Raw genomic sequence first — 23466 nt, forward strand, 5'->3', positions numbered from 1 at the left:
TGAACAGTAAATTCTTTAGTTGCAAGTCTTTTTCGGAACCAAGAATCGGCATTTACTGCTTCCAGACGAAATTCGTAAGCCACAGAGAGACGATCCAGACAATCGCGACAGATAAAATCCTCTTCAGACTCGTCAATGTACACGCTGGTGACTTGAAAAAACTTTTCACGGGTGTCGGATGTGAAGGATTCGTGTGAAGTTGATTCCCGGAGACAGACACGACAGTTTTCCATCCTTTTTAGGGGATTTTCCACGATTCACGAAACTCAGCTGTGTTGATAAACATTGAAAAAACGAATTGTCGCAGAGGGAAAGGCAAGTGCAACTTCAAAATTTGTTTGACCTTTTTTTCTTCATTATTAAAATTTTAGGACATAACATTTAATAAATTTTGAATAATTTTACAAAAATTACCCTGAAATTATTAATTTTTTATCTGAATTTTACAATACAAATTTTTTAAAATTTTTTTAAATCAACAAAATTTTTTCCGAGTTGCTTGATTTAGTTTTTTTTCAAAACTGTGTCAAAACCATTTTTGTCAAATATTTCTTCAAATGGAAAAAAAAATTGTCAGAGAGCTCTAATTTATCATTTTTAATCATTTTATAACTCAAAACTGCAAAAAAATTGAAACTGAAAAAAATTTTTTTTCTTTGACACAGTTTTGTTTTGAAAACTAAATCAAGAGCAAAACTGTGTCAAAAGCTGTGTCAAAGCAATTTTTGTCAAATTTTGCTCCAAATGGATAAAAATTTGTCAGAGGGCTCATATTTATCATTTTCAATCATTTTATAACTCAAAACTGCCAAAAAATTGAAACTGAAAAAAAAATTTTCCTTTGACATAGTTTTGTTTTGAAAACTAAATCAAGAGCAAAACTGTGTCAAAAACTGTGTCAAAGCCATTTTTGTCAAATTTTGCTCAAAATGGATAAAAATTTGTCAGAGGGCTCTAATTTATCATTTTTGATCATTTTATAACTCAAAACTGCCAAAAAAATTGAAACTGAAAAAAAAAAATTTTTTCTTTGACACAGTTTTGTTTTGAAAACTAAATAAAAAGCAAAACTGTGTCAAAAGCTGTGTCAAAGCAATTTTTGTCAAATTTTGCTCAAAATGGATAAAAATTTGTCAGAGGGCTCATATTTATCATTTTTGATCATTTTATAACTCAAAACTGCCAAAAAATTGAAACTGAAAAAAAATTTTTTCTTTGACACAGTTTTGTTTTGAAAACTAAATAAAAAGCAAAACTGTGTCAAAAGCTGTGTCAAAGCAATTTTTGTCAAATTTTGCTCCAAATGGATAAAAATTTGTCAGAGGGCTCATATTTATCATTTTCAATCATTTTATAACTCAAAACTGCCAAAAAATTGAAACTGAAAAAAAAATTTTCCTTTGACATAGTTTTGTTTTGAAAACTAAATCAAGAGCAAAACTGTGTCAAAAACTGTGTCAAAGCCATTTTTGTTAAATCTTGCTCCAAATGGATAAAAATTTATCAGAGGGCTCTAATTTATCATTTTTAATCATTTTATAACTCAAAACTGCCAAAAAATTGAAACTGAAAAAAAAAATTCCTTTGACATAGTTTTGTTTTGAAAACTAAATCAAGACCAAAACTGTGTCAAAAACTGTGTCAAAGCAATTTTTGTCAAATCTTGCTCCAAATGGATAAAAATTTATCAGAGGGCTCTAATTTATCATTTTTAATCATTTTATAACTCAAAACTGCCAAAAAATTGAAACTGAAAAAAAAAAATTCCTTTGACATAGTTTTGTTTTGAAAACTAAATCAAGACCAAAACTGTGTCAAAAACTGTGTCAAAGCAATTTTTGTCAAATCTTGCTCCAAATGGATAAACATTTGTCAGAGGGCTCTAATTTATCATTTTTAATCATTTTATAACTCAAAACTGCCAAAAAATTGAAACTGAAAAAAATTTTTTCTTTGACACAGTTTTGTTTTGAAAACTAAATCAAGAGCAAAACTGTGTCAAAAACTATGTCAAAAACTGTGTCAAAGCCATTTTTGTTAAATCTTGCTCCAAATGGATAAAAATTTATCAAAGGGCTCTAATTTATCATTTTTAATCATTTTATAACTCAAAACTGCCAAAAAATTGAAACTGAAAAAAAAAAATTCCTTTGACATAGTTTTGTTTTGAAAACTAAATCAAGACCAAAACTGTGTCAAAAACTGTGTCAAAGCAATTTTTGTCAAATCTTGCTCCAAATGGATAAACATTTGTCAGAGGGCTCTAATTTATCATTTTTAATCATTTTATAACTCAAAACTGCCAAAAAATTGAAACTGAAAAAAAATTTTTTCTTTGACACAGTTTTGTTTTGAAAACTAAATCAAGAGCAAAACTGTGTCAAAAACTGTGTCAAAGCCATTTTTGTTAAATCTTGCTCCAAATGGATAAAAATTTATCAAAGGGCTCTAATTTATCATTTTTAATCATTTTATAACTCAAAACTGCCAAAAAATTGAAAGTGAAACTGAAAAAATTGAAAGTGAAAAAAAAATTCCTTTGACATAGTTTTGTTTTGAAAACTAAATCAAGACCAAAACTGTGTCAAAAACTGTGTCAAAGCAATTTTTGTCAAATCTTGCTCCAAATGGATAAAAATTTGTCAGAGGGCTCTAATTTATCATTTTTAATCATTTTATAACTCAAAACTGCAAAAAAATTGAAACTGAAAAAAAATTTTTTCTTTGACATAGTTTTGTTTTAAAAACTAAATCAAGAGCAAAACTGTGTCAAAAACTGTGTCAAAGCCAATTTTTGTCAAATCTTGCTCAAAATGGATAAAAATTTTTCAGAGGGCTCTAATTTATCATTTTTAATCATTTTATAACTCAAAACTGCCAAAAAATTGAAACTGAAAAAAAAATTTTCCTTTGACATAGTTTTGTTTTGAAAACTAAATCAAGAGCAAAACTGTGTCAAAAACTGTGTCAAAGCAATTTTTGTCAAATTTTGCTCAAAATGGATAAAAATTTGTCAGAGGGCTCATATTTATCATTTTTAATCATTTTATAACTCAAAACTGCCAAAAAATTGAAACTGAAAAAAAATTTTCCTTTGACATAGTTTTATTTTAAAAACTAAATCAAGAGCAAAACTGTGTCAAAAACTGTGTCAAAGCAATTTTTGTCAAATTTTGCTCCAAATGGATAAAAATTTGTCAGAGGGCTCATATTTATCATTTTTAATCATTTTATAACTCAAAACTGCCAAAAAATTGAAACTGAAAACTAAATAAAGAGCAAAACTGTGTCAAAAACTATGTCAAAAACTGTGTCAAAGCAATTTTTGTCAAATCTTGCTCCAAATGGATAAAAACTTATCAGAGGGCTCTAATTTATCATTTTTAATCATTTTATAACTCAAAACTGCCAAAAAATTGAAACTTTCCTTTGACATAGTTTTGTTTTGAAAACTAAATCAAGAGCAAAACTGTGTCAAAAACTGTGTCAAAGCAATTTTTGTCAAATCTTGCTCCAAATGGATAAAAATTTGTCAGAGGGCTCTAATTTATCATTTTTAATCATTTTATAACTCAAAACTGCCAAAAAATTGAAACTGAAAAAAAAAAATTCCTTTGACATAGTTTTGTTTTGAAAACTAAATCAAGACCAAAACTGTGTCAAAAACTGTGTCAAAGCAATTTTTGTCAAATCTTGCTCCAAATGGATAAACATTTGTCAGAGGGCTCTAATTTATCATTTTTAATCATTTTATAACTCAAAACTGCAAAAAAATTGAAACTGAAAAAATTTTTTTTCTTTGACACAGTTTTGTTTTGAAAACTAAATCAAGAGCAAAACTGTGTCAAAGCAATTTTTGTCAAATTTTGCTCCAAATGGATAAAAATTTGTCAGAGGGCTCATATTTATCATTTTTAATCATTTTATAACTCAAAACTGCCAAAAAATTGAAACTGAAAAAAAATTTTTTCTTTGACACAGTTTTGTTTTGAAAACTAAATAAAAGAGCAAAACTGTGTCAAAAAGCTGTGTCAAAGCAAATTTTGCTCAAAAATTTTTGCTCATATTTATCAAATTATTGCTCAAAAAATGGATAAAAATTTGTCAGAGGGCTCATATTTATCATTTTTAATCATTTTATAACTCAAAACTGCCAAAAAATTGAAACTGAAAAAAAAATTTTCCTTTGACATAGTTTTGTTTTGAAAACTAAATCAAGAGCAAAACTGTGTCAAAAACTGTGTCAAAGCAATTTTTGTCAAATCTTGCTCCAAATGAGAGGGATAAACTGCCAAAAAATTGAAAAAAAAATTCCTTTGACACAGTTTTGTTTTGTCAAGAGCAAAACGGGCTCTAATTTATCATTTTTAATCATTTTATAACTCAAAACTGCCAAAAAATTGAAACTGAAAAAAAATTTTTTCTTTGACACAGTTTTGTTTTGAAAACTAAATCAAGAGCAAAACTGTGTCAAAAACTGTGTCAAAGCAATTTTTGTCAAATCTTGCTCCAAATGGATAAAAATTTGTAAGAGGGCTCTAATTTATCATTTTTAATCATTTTATAACTCAAAACTGCCAAAAAATTGAAACTGAAAAAAAATTTTTCCTTTGACATAGTTTTGTTTTGAAAACTAAATCAAGACCAAAACTGTGTCAAAAACTGTGTCAAAGCAATTTTTGTCAAATCTTGCTCCAAATGGATAAACATTTGTCAGAGGGCTCTAATTTATCATTTTTAATCATTTTATAACTCAAAACTGCCAAAAAATTGAAACTGAAAAAAAATTTTTTCTTTGACACAGTTTTGTTTTGAAAACTAAATCAAGAGCAAAACTGTGTCAAAGCCATTTTTGTTAAATCTTGCTCCAAATGGATAAAAATTTATCAAAGGGCTCTAATTTATCATTTTTAATCATTTTATAACTCAAAACTGCCAAAAAATTGAAACTGAAAAAAAAAAATTCCTTTGACATAGTTTTGTTTTGAAAACTAAATCAAGACCAAAACTGTGTCAAAAACTGTGTCAAAGCAATTTTTGTCAAATCTTGCTCCAAATGGATAAAAATTTGTCAGAGGGCTCTAATTTATCATTTTTAATCATTTTATAACTCAAAACTGCCAAAAAATTGAAACTGAAAAAAAATTTTTTCTTTGACATAGTTTTGTTTTGAAAACTAAATCAAGACCAAAAAAACTATGTCAAAAACTGTGTCAAAGTCATTTTTGACAAATCTTGCTCCAAATGGATAAAAATTTGTCAGAGGGCTCTAATTTATCATTTTTAATCATTTTATAACTCAAAACTGCCAAAAAATTGAAACTGAAAAAAAATTTTTCTTTGACATAGTTTTGTTTTGAAAACTAAATCAAGAGCAAAACTGTGTCAAAAACTGTGTCAAAGCAATTTTTGTCAAATCTTGCTCCAAATGGATAAAAATTTGTCAGAGGGCTCTAATTTATCATTTTTAATCATTTTATAACTCAAAACTGCCAAAAAATTGAAACTGAAAAAAAATTTTTTTTCCTGAAAACTTGCAAAACATCAAAGCAATTTTTGTTTTGATAAAAATTTTGCTCTAATTTATCATTTTTAATCATTTTACAACTCAAAACTGCCAAAAAATTGAAACTGAAAAAAAAATTTTCCTTTGACATGTGAAAAACTGTGTCAAAGCCATTTTTGTTAAATCTTGCTCCAAATGGATAAAAATTTATCAGAGGGCTCTAATTTATCATTTTTAATCATTTTATAACTCAAAACTGCCAAAAAATTGAAACTGAAAAAAAAATTTTTCTTTGACATAGTTTTGTTTTGAAAACTAAATCAAGAGCAAAACTGTGTCAAAAACTGTGTCAAAGCCATTTTTGACGAATCTTGCTCCAAATGGATAAAAATTTGTCAGAGGGCTCTAATTTATCATTTTTAATCATTTTATAACTCAAAACTGCCAAAAAATTGAAACTGAAAAAAAATTTTTTCTTTGACATAGTTTTGTTTTGAAAACTAAATCAAGAGCAAAACTGTGTCAAAAACTGTGTCAAAGCCATTTTTGACGAATCTTGCTCCAAATGGATAAAAATTTGTCAGAGGGCTCTAATTTATCATTTTTAATCATTTTATAACTCAAAACTGCCAAAAAATCTAAACTGAAAAAATAATTTTTCTTTGACATAGTTTTGTTTTGAAAACTAAATCAAGAGCAAAACTGTGTCAAAAACTGTGTCAAAGCAATTTTTGTCAAATCTTGCTCCAAATGGATAAAAATTTGTCAGAGGGCTCTAATTTATCATTTTTAATCATTTTATAACTCAAAACTGCCAAAAAATTGAAACTGAAAAAAAATTTTTTCTTTGACATAGTTTTGTTTTGAAAACTAAATCAAGAGCAAAACTGTGTCAAAAACTGTGTCAAAGCCATTTTTGTCAAATTTTGCTCCAAATGGATAAAAATTTGTCAGAGGGCTCATATTTATCATTTTCAATCATTTTACAACTCAAAACTGCCAAAAAATTGAAACTGAAAAAAAATTTTCCTTTGACATAGTTTTGTTTTGAAAACTAAATCAAAAACTGTGTCAAAGCCATTTTTGTCAAATCTTGCTCCAAATGGATAAAAATTTGTCAGAGGGCTCTAATTTATCATTTTTTTTTCAAATTTTTCAAATTTTTTAAAATAATTAAAATTTTAAATAAATAAATATATGTTCATAGAATAAAATACGAAATATTTTAAAAAATTGTGCCGGCCTAAAAAATAATTGAATTATCGAACAGGCAATTTTATTATTAACGGTCGTGCTAAAAAGAAAAAAAAACAAACGACAATTTTTGCACAATTTTTACTCAATTTAAATGATTTTCGGACCTAAAAAGTTTTCAAAATGAGTAAAGTGTGAGTATTTTTCATAAATTCATCAAAAAACCTTTTAAAAATTAAATTTTCTTCATAGGAGAACGCCAGCAAAGGTCCCAATCGGAAGTCGTCTCGCCCTGAAAACTCCGCGCAAACAAAATTCAAAAGAAAACCTCACAAAAGATCCTGTCCAAGTATTCTGTCGCATCAAACCACTACCATGCGAAGGCGATTTAAGCTGTATTAAGGTCATCTCACCCACAACTGTGGTCTTGACTCCGCCCGAATTCGCGGTAAACTACAAAATTGGCAATTTAAAGGAGACGCAATGCACTTTCAAGCATGTTTTTGACGGCGAATCGAAACAACGTGAAGTTTATTCGTGTGTCGCTCAACCGCTCGTGGAAAATCTCATTCGCGGAAAGAGCGGATTGCTTTTCAGTTACGGCGTTACTGGATCTGGCAAAACCTATACGATGACCGGCGATGCTAAAAATCGTGGAATCATGCCACGATGTCTTGATTCATTGTTTAAGACAATTTCCGACTTGCAAACGAAGAAATTTGTCTTTAAACCGGATCGCATGAACGGTTTTGAGATTTTATCCGAAGCTGATGCGATGTTAGAACGTCAAGCGGAACTCCATTCACGTCTTTTGAAGTCTGGGCGTCGCAAAGACTCGGATCCGGAAATTGCTTCGCAAGCCTCAACGAATGCCGAGACGCTTGATGGGCTCGACGAGGATAATATGTACGCAGTTTTCATCACGTACGTCGAAGTTTACAACAATTCCGTGTTCGATTTGCTCGAGGAGACCCCCATGCAAGGCTTTAAGCAGGGAACGTTGCAAAGTCGCGTCATTCGAGAGGATGCCAATCACAATATGTACGTGCATGGCGTTACCGAACTCGAAATTAAGTCTGTGGAACAAGCTCTCGAGGCTTTTCAGTTGGGACAGAAGCGAAAACGCGTCGGCCACACAATTTTGAATGCAGAATCGAGTCGAAGTCATTCGGTTTTCACGATCCGGCTTGTGCAGGCGCCTTCAGATGCGCAAGGCGAGTACGTCGTGCAAGACAAACAAACGATCACCGTGAGTCAATTGTCGCTCGTGGACTTGGCGGGCAGCGAGAGATTGTCCCGTACGAAAAATACGGGCGAAAGACTCCGAGAAGCGGGAAATATCAATAATTCACTGATGACGCTGCGAACGTGCTTGGAAATTTTGCGGGAGAATCAGATGACGGGCGCATCGAAAAAAGTTCCTTATCGTGACTCGAAGTTGACAAATTTGTTCAAAAACTTTTTCGATGGCGAAGGACAAGTACGGATGGTGGTTTGTTGTAATCCAAGAGCTGAAGAATACGACGAGAATGTGGTAGGAAAAAAATTATTTTAATTTAATTTTGATCAAAAATTCAGGAAAAAAAATCAGGCTTTAAATTTTTTTGTCCCTCAATTTTTTTTTTTTGAAAAAATATTTAATAGAATAGTTTTAAATATTTTTTTTTACCTAAAATGACTGAATTTCAACGATTTTTGGCAGTTGAAAATTTTTTTTTACATTAAAAATTAAAAAAAAACTAATTTAAAAATAAATTTTAAAAAATTTTAAAATATTAATTTTTAGACGATTATGCAATTTTATCGAAAAAAATTAATTTTAGGTATTTTAAAAAAAAATTATATTAAAATTTTTGCGATTCAGAAATTTTTTTCTTAAATACCTATTTAATATTTGATGAAATAAAAAATTGATTTAAAAAAAATTTAAAATTCGGAAAAAAATTAGAAGGTTTTTTTTTAATATATTGCCCCACAAAAATTTTTTGAAAGGAAAAAAAATTAAAATAAATTTTACATAATATTTTATGAATTTTTGATAATTTATTAAAGATTTTGATATAAAAAAAATATTTATAAAATAATTTTTTTAAACAAATTTTTAATTAGAAAAGTTTTTTTTGAATAAATTTGAAAATTTTTGAAAGAATTAAAAAAAAAATTAAAAAAAAATTAAATTTCTAAAAAAAAAAATCAAAATATCAAAAACTATATTTATTCATTTTAGGCGATTTAAATGATTTAAATTTTTTTAAACTATAAAAAATAAAAAAAAAAAATTTGGAGAGTCATGTCAAAAAAGTTTCTGAAACATATTTTTTTTTTAAGTCAATTTTTTAATCTAATCTAATTTTTTTTTTTAAATTTTAACTCAAAATTAAATTAAAATTGGCGATTTTTTTTTATCAAAAAATGGCAAATTTTTTGAAAATGTCTAATTTGCTAATAATTTTTATTTTTTTCCTCAATTTTTCAATAAAAATTTAAATAAATATTTAAAAAAAAATTAAATTTACCTTTAATCCTTACAGCAAGTAATGAAATTCGCTGAAATGACGCAAGAAGTACAAATAGCTCGTCCAACGCCGATGAAATCAGCTCTCGATATCGGTTTAACACCCGGTCGTCGCAAGGCAAACCAACTTTTCAAGAAAGCCGTCGACAATTTGGAAGAAAATGGCAAACCCGAAGCGCGTCACTTTGATGTCGATCTCGGTCTGGTTTACAGCTTAGGTCCCAGCTTCCCCAATTATCGCCTGGATTCTGTCGAAAACGAGCGCGTCATCCAGGATCTCATGAAATTCCTCGAAAACCGCATCGAAAAGCGTCGCATCTTGCTCGATGACTTCAATGCGCGCCAAGACAAATTCCGCTTGCAATTGATGCATTTGGAAAAGGAGAACATCATGCTCAAATCCGAGACATCGAGCACAAAAGCAACTCTCAAGATCGAACGACAACGAAATCAAGCGTTGGAAAACCGAATTATCGTCCATGAACGCGCACTCGACGATTTAAATCGAAAAATCAAAGAAGTCGAGCAAGAAAATGAACGTTTGCGTCAATCGATGGACGAAAAACAACGAGTTTTGCAGCAAAAAGAGCGCGAAGTCGAAAATACAAGGAAAAAGTACGCCGCCAAGGTTGGAATGGAAAAAACCAAGATGGAAAGTGAGTTGGAACAAAAATTGCAACAACAAAGAAGCAAATTTGAGGAAAAATACAAATCGGATGCGGAAAAATTGAAACTTGTCTCGAAAATTTTGAAAAGTACGGAAATTCCATCGGACCTTGCTTCATCCCGGAGCAGCGATTCGAGTGACAAAACCATCGTTAAAGCCTCCGACGTTGTTTATCGAACGCCCAATGCAAAGACAATTCATCGCGTAAGTCGAAATTTTCTCGAAAATCATCAAAAATTTTAATTTTTCTTCAATTTTAGGGACTTTCCGTGGCAAATCCCCGTCATCGTCGTTCCCGTTCAGCCGATCGTTGGCTTGAGCATCGCGCAAAAAATCCCGTTCCTTTGGGCACCATCTTCCAACCGTACTACAAAGCGCGCAAATCTGTCACGCAAGTCGAAGAGCAAGACTTGAAGGACCAGAAAAACGGCAAATATTGCTTGATTGATCAAGTTGCCGACACAGATGGCGAAGTCGAGACGCGCATCTACAAGGGAAACATCATTCCGACAAAGGCGGGAGGCACGCAGGTCGTATTGGAAGACGTGGAATTGTTGAAACAGTTTTCGCCGACATCGCCGCAACGCGTCAAGCGCGGAAGTGCCGAGAATCCGGATCTCGTGTCGCAAAGTATTAAGAAGAAGAAGTTCTATGTGTAGAAATTTCTCTTGTTTATTTTTGATTTTTTGATGTTTTTTTGACTATTTTGTATTGTATACCATGGTTTTCATGAAAATAAATGGAAAAAGTATTATATTATTCAAAAATTATGATTTTTATTTTTTGGTTTTAAAATTTTTATTTTTTGATATTAAAATTTTTTTGTCTTAAATATTAAATTGCAAGAAAATTAAAAAAAATTAAAAAATTTATTTTATTTCTTTTCTTTTAAAAATTTATCTTTAACATCTGGTTTTTTGCCAAGCTTTTTTTACGTGAAAAAAAATTAAAAAATATTTAGAAAGTTAACAAAAAGAAAAAGTAACAATTAATCGTAATTAGCAAGAAAACTAATTTTGTTAAAAAAAATATTTAAAAAAATAAAATTTTTTTTTTAATTTTTTTGAAAAAAAAATTTTTTAAAAATTAGGCAAATAAAAAAAAAAAAAAAAAAAAAAATTTTTTTTCTAAATTTTTAAAAATTAAAAATAAAATATTAAAAAATCTTTAAAAAATAAATTAGTTTGCATAAAATTTTATTTTTGAGGGAAAAAATTTTTTTTTAAAATTTTTTTTTTAAAAAATGGGAAAAAATGGGAAAAACTTTTTTAAATTTTTTTAAATTTTAAATTAATAATTTAATTTAATTTAAAAATAATATTTAATAATTCGAATTTTAAATTTAATTATTTTTTCATTTCAAAAAAAAATTTTTTTAAATTTTTAAAAAATTTTAATTAATTTTTATTAAAAAAAAAATATTTAAAAAAAAAATTTTAAATTTTATTAAATTTAAAAAATTGGAGGAAAATCAATTAAATTTTAAATAAATTTCTTAAAAAAAATAATTTAAATTAATTTTTGAAATATTTTTTAATTTTTAATAAAATTTTCAAAAAATTTTGAAATAATTTTTTTTTTTAAAAAAAATTTTTTTTTAATTTGTTTTTTTTTTTCAAAAAAATTTTTTAAAATTTTTTTTGAAAAAAAAAAATTTTTTTTAAAAATTTTTTTAGGAAAAAAGCCGTTCAAAATTTTTTAAAAATGTTTTTTAAAGAACATTTTTTTCAAAATGGGGGGCAAAATAAAAAAAAAAAGTTTTGAAATACTTTTCATACAAAATTTTTGAAAAATTTTAACAAATTTGTTAAACTTTATGAATATTTTAATTTTTTTTGGTATTTACATTGGATTTTTTAAAATTGATCTGAAAATTTCAAGTTAAAAATTTTAAAAATAAAATATTAAAAAATCTTCGAAAAATAAATTAGTTTGCATAAAATTTTATTTTTGAAGAAAATTAAAGAAAAATCAATCGGAAAAAATCAATAAAAATTTTTTAAATATTAAAAATAAAAAAAATAAAAATTTTATTTAAAAAAAATTTAATTTTTAAAAATAATTTGAAATTTTAAATAAATATTTTTTTAAATTTTTAATTTATATTTTTCATATTTTTTAAATTTAATTTTTTTTGAAATTTTTAAAAATTTAATTTAATTTTAAAAAAATTTAAAATATTTTTAAAATATTTTTTAATTAAAAATACAAAAATAAATAAATTAAAAATCTTAATTTTTTTATTATAAAAATAATTTCATCTGTTTAAAGTCAATAGTAAAAATAAATTAAAAATAATAAAAATTTTTTAAATAATAAAAATAAAAATTATTAAAAAAAATTAAAAATAATTTTAATAAAATTTAAATAAAATTTGAGTTTTTTAATTAAAGAATGCTAAATTAAATATTCAAAAAAATAAATTTAGAAAATTGCCAAAAAACGTTTTTTGAACAGTACCAAAAAATACATGTATCAACGCCATTTTGAATACATTTACCAAAACCCGAATACGACATAGGGTACGCTGTCACCGAGGGTATTTTCGCTAGCATCGTGTGGAGTCGGTAAGTTTACCTCATTTTACAAAATTCCAAATAAATCCCATAAATAACGCACAAAAGTCCCCAAAAATATCACAAAAATGTAGCACAAGCCTCACTGCACCCAAATTCATTGGTAGTTTTCCCGCAAAAATGTTAGTTTTCACGAAATTCAGTGTTTAAAAGTGCGGAATATTAGCGTGGCTTTTCTTCATACATACGTCTCCATGACACTTGTATGCCGCTACGCTTGTGCTATATTTAGTGCGGTGCTTATTTCGTCACATAAAGCAACATTTTTCTTATCTCTTTCGTTTTCGTTTCTCTAGATTTCCGGTAAAAATAGAAATTTCTTGGTTAAAAAGTTAAAAAAACACACAAAACCGACACAAAATGGCAGACAATGACGATCTTTTAGACTATGAAGACGAGGAACAGACGGAACAAGCCGTTGCTGAGTCCACAGATCAGCCCAAGAAGGATGTTAAGGGTACCTATGTCTCCATTCACAGCTCCGGTTTTCGTGATTTCTTGTTGAAACCGGAAATTTTGCGGGCGATCGTCGATTGTGGGTTCGAGCATCCGTCAGAAGGTGAGTTTTTGATAATTTTTTGTGTTTTTTTCGGCTTGAATGATGACAAAACTTAGATAGGGACAACTTATTGCTTCCAAAAGAGGCATGAAGACTATCACCAGCTACTCCTGATTCGAAATTTTCATAAAAAATATATTTTTTCAAAGGATTTTTGTTAATTTTGACTTTTTTCTTATGTTTATAGTGCAACACGAGTGCATTCCGCAAGCCGTCCTTGGCATGGATATTCTGTGCCAAGCCAAATCCGGTATGGGAAAGACTGCGGTCTTTGTGTTGGCGACGCTGCAACAACTGGAGCCCACGGAGAATCACACGTATGTGCTCGTCATGTGTCACACGCGTGAATTAGCATTCCAAATCAGCAAGGAGTACGAACGTTTCTCCAAATACATGCCCAACATCAAGGTTGGCGTCTTTTTCGGCGGCATGCCCATCCAAAAGGACGAGGAACAGTTGAAAGCTACCACGCCGCATATCGTTGTCGGAACACCGGGTCGCGTCTTGGCACTCATCAAGAACAAGAAACTCAATTTGAAACATTTGAAGCACTTTATCTTGGACGAGTGCGACAAAATGCTTGAACAATTAGGTAAGAATCGATTTTTTTCGTTGAATTTTTTTGACTTGACGGACTTTTAGTGATGAGAATTAAGCTTTCATTAGTAGATAGGGACATATGACACCCCTAAGAAGGTGACTCGATGATTAATGAAGCAACTTTTCTGACAAAAATTATAAAAAAAAGACTAAAAATCAAGAAATTTTCGAAAAAAATATTAATTTTTGAATTTTTTTTACAGATATGCGTCGCGACGTTCAAGAAATTTTCCGCAATACACCACACAGCAAGCAAGTTATGATGTTCTCCGCTACTTTAAGCAAGGAAATTCGTCCGGTTTGCAAGAAATTCATGCAAGATGTTAGTACCAAATATCTATACAATACATTAAGTAATGATTCCGTTGTTGATGTAATTCAGACATGGCGTAGGTGGGAAATGTTTTGAGAAAAAAAAAGTTTTGAAAATATGGAAAAATGCAAAAATGGATCAAATTTCGGATCCACGAGTCAAATCGCGTCTCGTTAGGGAAAAAAATGAAAAAGTTCGTTGGGGTGAGGGCAAAAATGGGTGGGAAGGGTTGTTGTTACACCAAAAAGTTGTCTTCGTACGACGATTGGAATGTCGAAAAAACAATTTTGTGGCAACGAAAGGACTCTTCGGAGACCACGGTGATGCCCTTGTCAAACCTAACCTAAACTTCGGTGGCAATTTTCGCAAAGGATAAGCACGTGAAAGCAGCACCAAACCTGTCTCGTGGATGGATTTGAGGTCATCGAGCCTGTCCAGCATCGTACATGGGCAGCAATCGTATGTACAAAACAAAAATCAAACACAAACAGTACAAAAACTTTAATTTCCACTGACTGTAGAACGAACATTTTCCACTCGTCGCGTTTTTTGAGTTCCCTGTCCCCGTCAAAGTCCTTAAAGGAATTGCATGAAATGGTGTCTGATGCCGTTTGAAGTCCATGGAACCTAAGGAGAGAGAGAAAAATGAGCTGCAACCACCGAGGGATACATGAAAAAGTCAAAAATTACCTGAAAATTAACCAGAAAGTTCCTGAAAAGATAAAATCATCGAAATTCAACTATTGAAAGTAGCTGAAAATTACCTGGAATGGTCTAAAAATTGATTTTGAAGCAGAATTGTTGATTGAAAATGACAGCGGAAAAAAATTTGGTCACCAGTTGAATGCAAATTTACTGAAAATCGTTAAATTCTGAAAACTTTTGGTTCGAAATACGTCTCAAAAGAAGAAAATTCATCAAAATTTGTCGTTATTTGAAGCTGAAATGGAAAAAAATCAACGATCCAGTTCCTGAAACGAAAAAAAGTCACGTGATCAGCAAGTCATCGAATCAGACATTCACATGCAATTCATTTATGGAATCTCAAAAGCCCCTTCTCTCAAAAAAGTTCTTTGTCGTTAGCATGTCTTTCGTTTCTGCCTTTTATTTTTTACTTACTTTCGATTTTTTTGCCATTAATTTTCATCCTAACAGCCCATGGAGGTGTACGTTGACGACGAAACCAAGTTGACATTGCACGGCTTGCAACAACATTACGTCAAGTTGAAGGAAAATGAGAAAAATAAAAAATTATTTGAACTTTTGGATGTCTTGGAGTTCAATCAGGTAAGAATTTAATCGATTTTTAGGTTAAAAAAATTAAAAATTTATTAAAAAAATTTAATTTCAGGTCGTAATTTTCGTGAAATCAGTGCAACGTTGCATGGCACTCGCGCAACTCTTGACGGAACAAAATTTCCCCGCGATCGGCATTCATCGTGGCATGTTGCAGGAGGAGCGTTTGAGTCGTTACCAGCAATTTAAGGATTTCCAAAAGCGTATTTTGGTGGCGACAAATTTGTTTGGGCGCGGCATGGATATCGAGCGTGTCAATATTGTGTTCAACTACGACATGCCCGAGGACTCGGATACGTATTTGCATCGGGTAGCGCGTGCCGGGCGTTTCGGTACCAAAGGTTTGGCCATTACCTTCGTGTCGGACGAGGGCGACGCAAAAGTATTGAACGAGGTGCAGGATCGATTTGACGTCAATATCACAGAATTACCCGACGAAATTGATTTGTCGTCATACATCGAGGGACGATAAGAAGCCGATTGCCGCACGCAGAGGAAACTCATCTGACACTTGGATGGCATTAAATTAAGACTTTAATAATTTTAACTTTTAAGTTTCTTTCTCACACAAAAAACTAAAAATCACGAAAATTATGGTTTTCGGTTAACACATTCATACAATAAGATCTATATTGTAACATTTTGCTCTATTAAGTATTCTGACTTTAAGGTTTTTTTTAAATATTGTATTGAATCCGAAGTTTACAAATAAAATAACGAGTAGTATTTACTGTGAAAATTTACTTTTTCTTATTTTATTCTTTAATTTTTTCCGCATTTCTTCAAAAATCGAGGAGATTTGAATGGAAATCATCTTTAGAATGAATATTTATTCAATTTTAGCTTTGAAACCCATCAAAATTTGGTTGAAGAGTGACTTGAGAAAAAAAGTACGATTTTTGCTCCTCATATGATAAAATCGTTGTTTTTTTTATTTCTTCAAAAATCGAGGAGATATGCATGGAAATTATCTTCAGAATGAATATTTATTCAATTTTGGCTTTGAAATCTATTAAATATGGGTTGAAACTTGACTTGAGAAAAAACAACGATTTTTGCTCCTCATATGATAAAATCGTTGTTTTTTTATTTCTTCAAAAATCGAGGAGATATGCATGGAAATCATCTTCAGAATGAATATTTTTTCAATTTTAGCTTTAAAATCTATTAAATTTGGGTTGAAACTTGACTTGGGAAAAAACAACGATTTTTGCTCCTCATATGATAAAATCGTTGTTTTTTTTATTTCTTCAAAAATCGAGGAGATATGCATGGAAATCATCTTCAGAATGAATATTTATTCAATTTTGGCTTTGAAATCTATTAAATATGGGTTGAAACTTGACTTGAGAAAAAACAACGATTTTTGCTCCTCATATGTTAAAATCGTTGTTTTTTTTATTTCTTCAAAAATCGAGGAGATATGCATGGAAATTATCTTCAGAATGAATATTTATTCAATTTTGGCTTTGAAATCTATTAAATTTGGGTTGAAACTTGACTTGGGAAAAAACAACGGTTTTTGCTCCTCATATGATAAAATCGTTGTTTTTTTATTTCTTCAAAAATCGAGGAGATATGCATGGAAATTATCTTCAGAATGAATATTTATTCAATTTTGGCTTTGAAATCTATTAAATTTGGGTTGAAACGTGACTTGAGAAAAAAAAACGGTTTTTGCTCCTCATATGATAAAATCGTTGTTTTTTTTATTTCTTCAAAAATCGAGGAGATATGCATGGAAATTATCTTCAGAATGAATATTTATTCAATTTTGGCTTTGAAATCTATTAAATTTGGGCTGAAACGTGGCTTGAGAAAAAAAAGGCAACTGAGAAAAACTCGAACATTTCAAACTAATCAAAGAAAAGAAAAATTTCCTTCAAAATTTAATTGCATGAAAAGAGGCTTGGGAACACTTAAGAATAACTTTTTTTTAATTTTAATTTTTTTTCTCATATAATTTATTTAAACTATCAATTTATTAATTTATCTTAATAAAAAACTTTGAAAATTGTTCCTAAACAGTCCTTGGTTTTTTTTAAGGTCTTTACTTCGTGTTCTTGCTTTAAATAAATAAATTAATTGTTGCACGTGACGTCATTCTTACTCCGAATTTCTCCAAAAAGAAATGAACAAACACGATCAGCGAGGAACGCTAACACTGTATCAGCGATCAATACAAACACGAGAATCTTACGGAACTAAAAAAAAAATAAATTTCATGAATTTTTGTTTGAAAAAATTTTAAAATTTAACTCACATCTTCTGGAAACTCGATAATTTCGAAGGTTTGCAGCAAATCGGGAACGATTCCGAGTGCAAGGCATAATACTACGGTGCTTGATGTGAGAATTGAGTACAAAAGCAAGCGATTTTCTCGTAAACTTTCCATGAATGGATGTCCCTGAAAAACGATTTTTTGTGAAAATATTTGAAAATTTGTAGGAAATATGAAACTTACTTTGTAGTTGACGGCGAATGTTGACACTTGTAAAGCCATGCAAATGATGTAAACGGTGCTGTTGACGATATTTGGAGCAAATTCCTCTTTTTCATCAGGTGCCATATCTACATTAAGTTTGACTTTTCCTTCACTGTAACGAGATTTAATGGAAATTTAATTAGGATTTTTTTTTTGAAAATTTATAAAAAGGTAAAAATTATTTCAAATTTTTTGTTTAAATAAAAAATACCTAATTTAAGAAGAATAAAAAAAATTATAAGTCAAATTTAAGATAAAATGCATAAAAAAATACATTAAATTAAATTTTTAATAAAATAAAATTTTTAACAATTTTTTAAGAAAATAGAAAAGTAAATTTAGAATATTTCAAACAAAAAAAAATGATTTTCATAATTCATAAAAAAATATAATTTCACAAATTATCAAAATATATATATATTTATATTCACTAAAAATTTGTTCAAAATAGAGGAAAAAATTAAAATTTTTAAATTTAATTTTTAGGTACCTAAATTATTTGCACAAAAAAATTATATTTTGAATGCGAGAAATCTTTTTTTATTACACAAAAATTTTTTAATTCCTCTAATTTTTTACCAATAAAAACATTTTAAATTTAAAAAAATTTGAGGAATTAAAAGAGACTTTTTATCTGTATAACTTAAAATTATTAATAAAATTATTAATAAAATATTAAAATATTAATTTTAAAATTAATTAAATAATAAAATTAATTAATTAATAAATAAATAAATTAATTAATTAATTAATATTAAAATATAAAACATTAAAATATATTTTTTTAAATGGGCAAGAGAAAAGATTTTTCTATTAAAAAAAAAATAAAATAATAATATAAATTTAAAAAAAAATTAATTAAAATAAAATTAATAAAAATATTAAATAAAAATAAATAAAAAATTAAAATTAATTAAATTATTAAAAAATTAATTCAAAAAATAAATGAATCCATTCTCAAATTCAATAATAAATTTTTTTTTCTTTAATTTAAATTTTCAAGAAATATTATTTTCACTGAAGAATATTGAAAAATTTTCTATTTTAAAGAATTCTTCACCATAATTTTTATTAAAAAAAATTTTTTCAAGACTTACCGTGGCGGCGCTCTCAAGTTCGCTTCATGTACGAGATATATCAAGGCCGTAAAATGCACCGCAAACTGCGTCAAAATCGTCGTAATCGTATACCAATTAAAAATATTCGGCAACGGCGCTTGTTTCGACAGCACTTTCAGCGGTTTCGATCTCGTAATAAACAGAAAACACGCCGCAATCAACAATCCTTGCAACGTCGCTTGCGTATCGCTAAACTTAATGCCATCAATGTACAACACGGACTGACAATACGCCGAAATCAGTGCATTTAACGCTAAAATTTTGAACATTTGCAATGTGGTAACGAGCGTACAGCGTCCCTGCTTGATAATGTGATTCACGCACGTGATGGACGACAATTTACTCGTAAACGGCGCCGCAATACTCGCATCTCCCAACTTGACAATCTGAATTTGCTCCTCGTCGAGTTGCTGCAACGCTTTCTGGAGTTTATCTTGTTGCGCTTTGAGGTTTTCGCGATGTTTGAGGATTTGTCGTTCGCGCGGCGACAAGTTTGCCTGAGCTGCCAATGCCGCAGCCGGGGTTTCATCGTCTTTTTTCTTCTCCTTTTCCTCTTTTTTCTTCTCGGATGGGTGTTTAAGGGGCGCATTGCTCAAAATTGAGACCCCGACATGGGCGTGCTTGAGTGCGCCAACGTCATTTGTGCCATCGCCACACATCAAAGTATAAAATCCGAGTTGCTTGAGTGTTGTGATGACAAATTCCTTTTGTTTTGGAGCAAATCTCGCGAAAACCGTGACATACGGCAGGATTTTCATCAAATAATCGTGATGATTGGTATTTAAATACTGCAAACCGTCGCCCGTGACACACAAATCGTAAGTTTTGACAAATTCCTTCGTATTTTCCTTATCATTGATCTCAATTTTCATATCTGCCTTGATCGTTTCCCAGCTGTAACTTTCCTCATTCGATGTCAGAACCAAAAGTTGCTTTTTCCTCACAAATCTGAGCTCCTTGGCGACATGACATGCGGTCAATGGATTGTCTCCGGTGATCATAACTACTTTATGAGACGCCCCCATAATTTCTTTGACGACAGCTTTCGAATCCGGCTTCAAAGGACACGAAATAATGACAAAACCCGCAAAAGTCAAGTCCTTTTCGACATCTTCCCGCTTGAGATTTCGCTGTGCTTGATGGTCCAAGGGCCCAAAATCGCGAATCCCTAATGCCAAAACACGAGCTCCTCTCCGCGAATATTCCAAATATGTCGTTTCATAGTCTTTGGGGACTTCTTTCAACATTTTCATCAAAATTTCGGGCGCTCCTTTGACGGTCCCCACGAAATTTGTCTCGTTCGAGTATGGAGTGTTGTATGCCGCAAGCACTGACATCCTCTTAAGTGCCGAGGAAAAGTGAAATCTTTGATGAATTCGGAGTGGTTTGAATTTTCCGCGCTTTGGAACGACCGAATCTTGCTTCGTTAAGGTCCAATCGATCGCTGTCAGTGTTGCTTTTTCCAAGGGATCGCCAACGAGACCGTCATCTAGCTGCGCCAGCGAATGACAAGTAGCGAGAACTTGAATTGCGGTCTCTGGGGCTTCAGAAATGGTCATTAAAGCACAATCTTTCTTCAATCCGGCAACGCCTTCGACGACCAAATTGTCGCTCGTGAGTGTTCCGGTCTTGTCGAAGCAACAAATTTGCACTTTTCCGGCAAATGGGATGCGAAAAGGTTCCGTGCAGAAGACAAACAGCTTCGAAAGTTGCAATAACGAGGTGTTAACGGCTAATGACAGCTCGATGGGTAGATCCGGTGGGATAATTGAGGTAAGTATGAGCGTACATTCGAGGAAAAGTTTGTATTTGTTGCGTTCCGGGTCCTCCGTGCCCTTGATCCAGACGTAAATTGCAGCAGAAAGTGCGAAAATGAGCAGAAACAGGATAAAAGCGAAGGTTTCTGCGTTATTTTCTGTCACTCGCTTCACTCCGAAGAGAATTGTTCGCATCAGTTTGCCTTGTGACGTGTTAAAACCCGTTCGGAGGACGTATCCAATGCATCCGTTGTCCGGCGCACGCATCGCTCCCTTGCTCGGAGGTGTATGTTGCACGACTTTGGTACCGCCGAACAGCACAAAAAGTTTTCCTTCCGCTTCGGGATCCAATTCGCGCGATAAATCGTCCGTATTTTCCAAGGATTCTTTCATTTGGGGCACAGATTCGCCCGTTAACATGCTCTCGTCGACAATACAACTCCCCCGTAGCAGAACAACGTCACACGGTACCAAAGCATCGTTCGCGGAACGAGTGATGGAAATTAAATCGCCGGGCACGAGCAAGTCTGACATGATGGGACGCCATTTGCGATTGCGAAAAACACTGATGGAGTACGGTTTGTTGCCCATTTTACGGATTTCAGCCATATTTCGGAGTTGTTGCTGCACCAAAGTGCATTCGAAGACAATCAGCATGCAAAGCGTGAAGAGTGAGTAGTACCAATATTCGTCCAAGCACCACAAACCGACGGAAAATATTTGAAAAACGAAGAAGGGGGCAGTGGCGCGTTCGATAAAGAGTTCAATGAACTCGGGAACGACCATTTCCATTTTGTTGTTGCCGAGAGTTCGTTCTGCGATTTCAACTTCTTTCTCATCTTCGTGTCCTTTGGCGTTGTAATATTTCTCCAGAGGTTCGTTTATGGGGAAGTCTACTCCGCGAAATTGTTTTTTGTCGGCATCCCAGGTGTATTTTAACTTTTGGAAGATGAACCAATAAATATTTTTTCCATCGATGACGGAGCGTTTGACACGAACAAGCTCTGATGATCCGTTGTTTGGGGTGGGAACGACTTTTGCGATTGTTTGGGGATCAGGTTCTTTCACCTAAAAAACAAAAAAATAAATATTTTTTTTTAAAATAAAATTTGAATTCAATTTAAATAAAAATAAACAAAATTTGAAAAAAATAAATTAATAAATTAAGGTAATAAATTTTTTTAATTAAATAAATAAAAAAATTAAATTTAATTTAATTAAATAAATTAATTTTAATTATTTTTTTGATAAACATTTTTAAATTGAATTTTTGAAAATTTAAACTATTTTTTTAAAAATAAAAAAAATAAATAAAATTTTAAAAATTAAATTTTTACATTTTAATTTATAATTAAAAATTTCGACTAGAATTAAATTCATTAATTATTTAATAAATCAAAAATATTTTTTTAAATAACATTAAATTCATAATTTCAATAATAAAAATATTCAATTAAATTTAAATTGATTTGGTAATGAATTTAAATTATTTTAATTTTAAAAATTAATTTACCAAATTTTATTTTCAAATTAAATTCATTATTTTTTTTCGGTATTTAAAAATTTTTAATTATTTTTAGAAATAAAATTATTATAAAAAATAAAAATTCATTCTTCAAATAAAAATTATTAATAAAATTTAAAAATAAGTAAATTAATTTTTAAATCAAATTTATTTAAATTTAGTAATTTTTTAAGAAATAAATTTAAATAAAATTATAAAAATTAAAATCAAATAATTCTTCAAATAAAAAAATAAAATTTAAATTTTAAAAAATTATTTAATTAAAATTAAATTAATTTGGAATTTATTTAGGTAATGAATTAATAATCAAAATATTTTTTAAAAAATTAAAAGAATTAATATACCATTAATTTTTTGGTATTTTATAAATTTAATTATTTTTATAAATAAAATTATTAAAAATAAAATTCATTATTAAATAAAAATTATAAAAATTATTTAAAAATTATTTTTTAAATAAAATTTTGGGAAAATAATTTAATTTTTGATTTAAATTAATTTTGTAAAATTAATTTCTCATAAAAAATATTAAAATTACTTTTTTTTTTATTAAAATAAAAAAAAAAATCATCTCTCACCCTCCGGCAATTCAGAAAAGTATTAATATGAACACTCCAATAGCAGCAAAGGCATAAGAGCACTTCCAAACATCCCGTGGCAGCGAGTGACACGAGACCAGCTTCGTAAAATTCCTCAAACCCGTAGACGAAGAACCAAATGTAAAAAAGTCCTCCGATCGCAAAAAGGAATGGCGATAGTGTCGCTTGAAATGCCAAGTGGTTCAATTTGTGCAGCGTCACGTACTGAATTAGTTCATCGAGTCGTGGATCCTCTTTTCGTCTAGCGACTCCCATTTTTCTTTTGATTTTTTAATTTTTAGCGGAATGTCACGAGAAATGCCGTGTAAAATTACCACCCGTACTACTTTTTTTTCAGACAAAACGACACGAAAGCCGCATCTGATGACGACAATTAAGGTTCTGCGAGAGAGTCAACGACGTTCGGCGTGTTGAATGGCACGAGCATCTACCGGGAAAGGGATTTAAATGCACGTTTTCCAGATAATTCAGATGAAAATGTGAAAATGGAAAATTTTTTGTCCTCTTGTTTATCTGAGCTGGCAACACTGAGGCCTGGAGAATATTTCGTGTGTGTTTGTTTGGCACACGTCAGAGTGTGGGTATTAGGGATGTCAAGTGATTTTTCTGATGAAATTTTAAAATTTTTAAAAAATTAAAAAAAAATATATTCTTGATCACAATGGATTAAAAATATTTAAAAATTTTTATCAAAAAAAAAAAAATCATATATTTTTTTGTATGAATAAAAATTAAAATAAAATATGTTTGAGTTAA

The 23466-nt window shown here is 30.1% G+C and overlaps 3 protein-coding genes across 3 annotated transcripts; 2 read left to right on the plus strand and 1 right to left on the minus strand.

Annotated features, from left to right (window-relative positions):
• Nucleotides 1-6808: 6808 nt before the first annotated feature.
• Nucleotides 6809-10627, plus strand: LOC134830629 (kinesin-like protein KIF23). Its single transcript, XM_063844174.1, has 4 exons — nt 6809-6894; nt 6953-8234; nt 9232-10086; nt 10143-10627. The coding sequence occupies exons 1-4, from the start codon at nt 6884-6886 to the stop codon at nt 10539-10541; spliced, it is 2547 nt and encodes an 848-aa protein (XP_063700244.1). The 5' UTR covers nt 6809-6883; the 3' UTR covers nt 10542-10627.
• Nucleotides 10628-12754: 2127 nt separating this feature from the next.
• Nucleotides 12755-15809, plus strand: LOC134832462 (ATP-dependent RNA helicase WM6). The gene is made up of 5 exons (XM_063846485.1): nt 12755-13017; nt 13205-13609; nt 13821-13939; nt 15086-15217; nt 15282-15809. Exons 1-5 carry the CDS (start codon nt 12819-12821, stop codon nt 15696-15698), a joined length of 1272 nt encoding a protein of 423 aa, XP_063702555.1. The 5' UTR covers nt 12755-12818; the 3' UTR covers nt 15699-15809.
• A 1358-nt stretch (nt 15810-17167) lies between these two features.
• LOC134830733 (endoplasmic reticulum transmembrane helix translocase-like) lies at nt 17168-23222 on the minus strand. The gene is made up of 5 exons (XM_063844301.1): nt 22690-23222; nt 18809-21654; nt 17691-17823; nt 17490-17633; nt 17168-17430 (listed from the first exon to the last, which is right to left on the minus strand). The coding sequence occupies exons 1-5, from the start codon at nt 22963-22965 to the stop codon at nt 17308-17310; spliced, it is 3522 nt and encodes a 1173-aa protein (XP_063700371.1). The 5' UTR covers nt 22966-23222; the 3' UTR covers nt 17168-17307.
• Between the last annotated feature and the right edge of the window lie 244 nt (nt 23223-23466).

The sequence above is a fragment of the Culicoides brevitarsis genome, chromosome 2 (genome assembly GCF_036172545.1).
Source record: "Culicoides brevitarsis isolate CSIRO-B50_1 chromosome 2, AGI_CSIRO_Cbre_v1, whole genome shotgun sequence".
Taxonomy (NCBI): domain Eukaryota; kingdom Metazoa; phylum Arthropoda; class Insecta; order Diptera; family Ceratopogonidae; genus Culicoides; species Culicoides brevitarsis.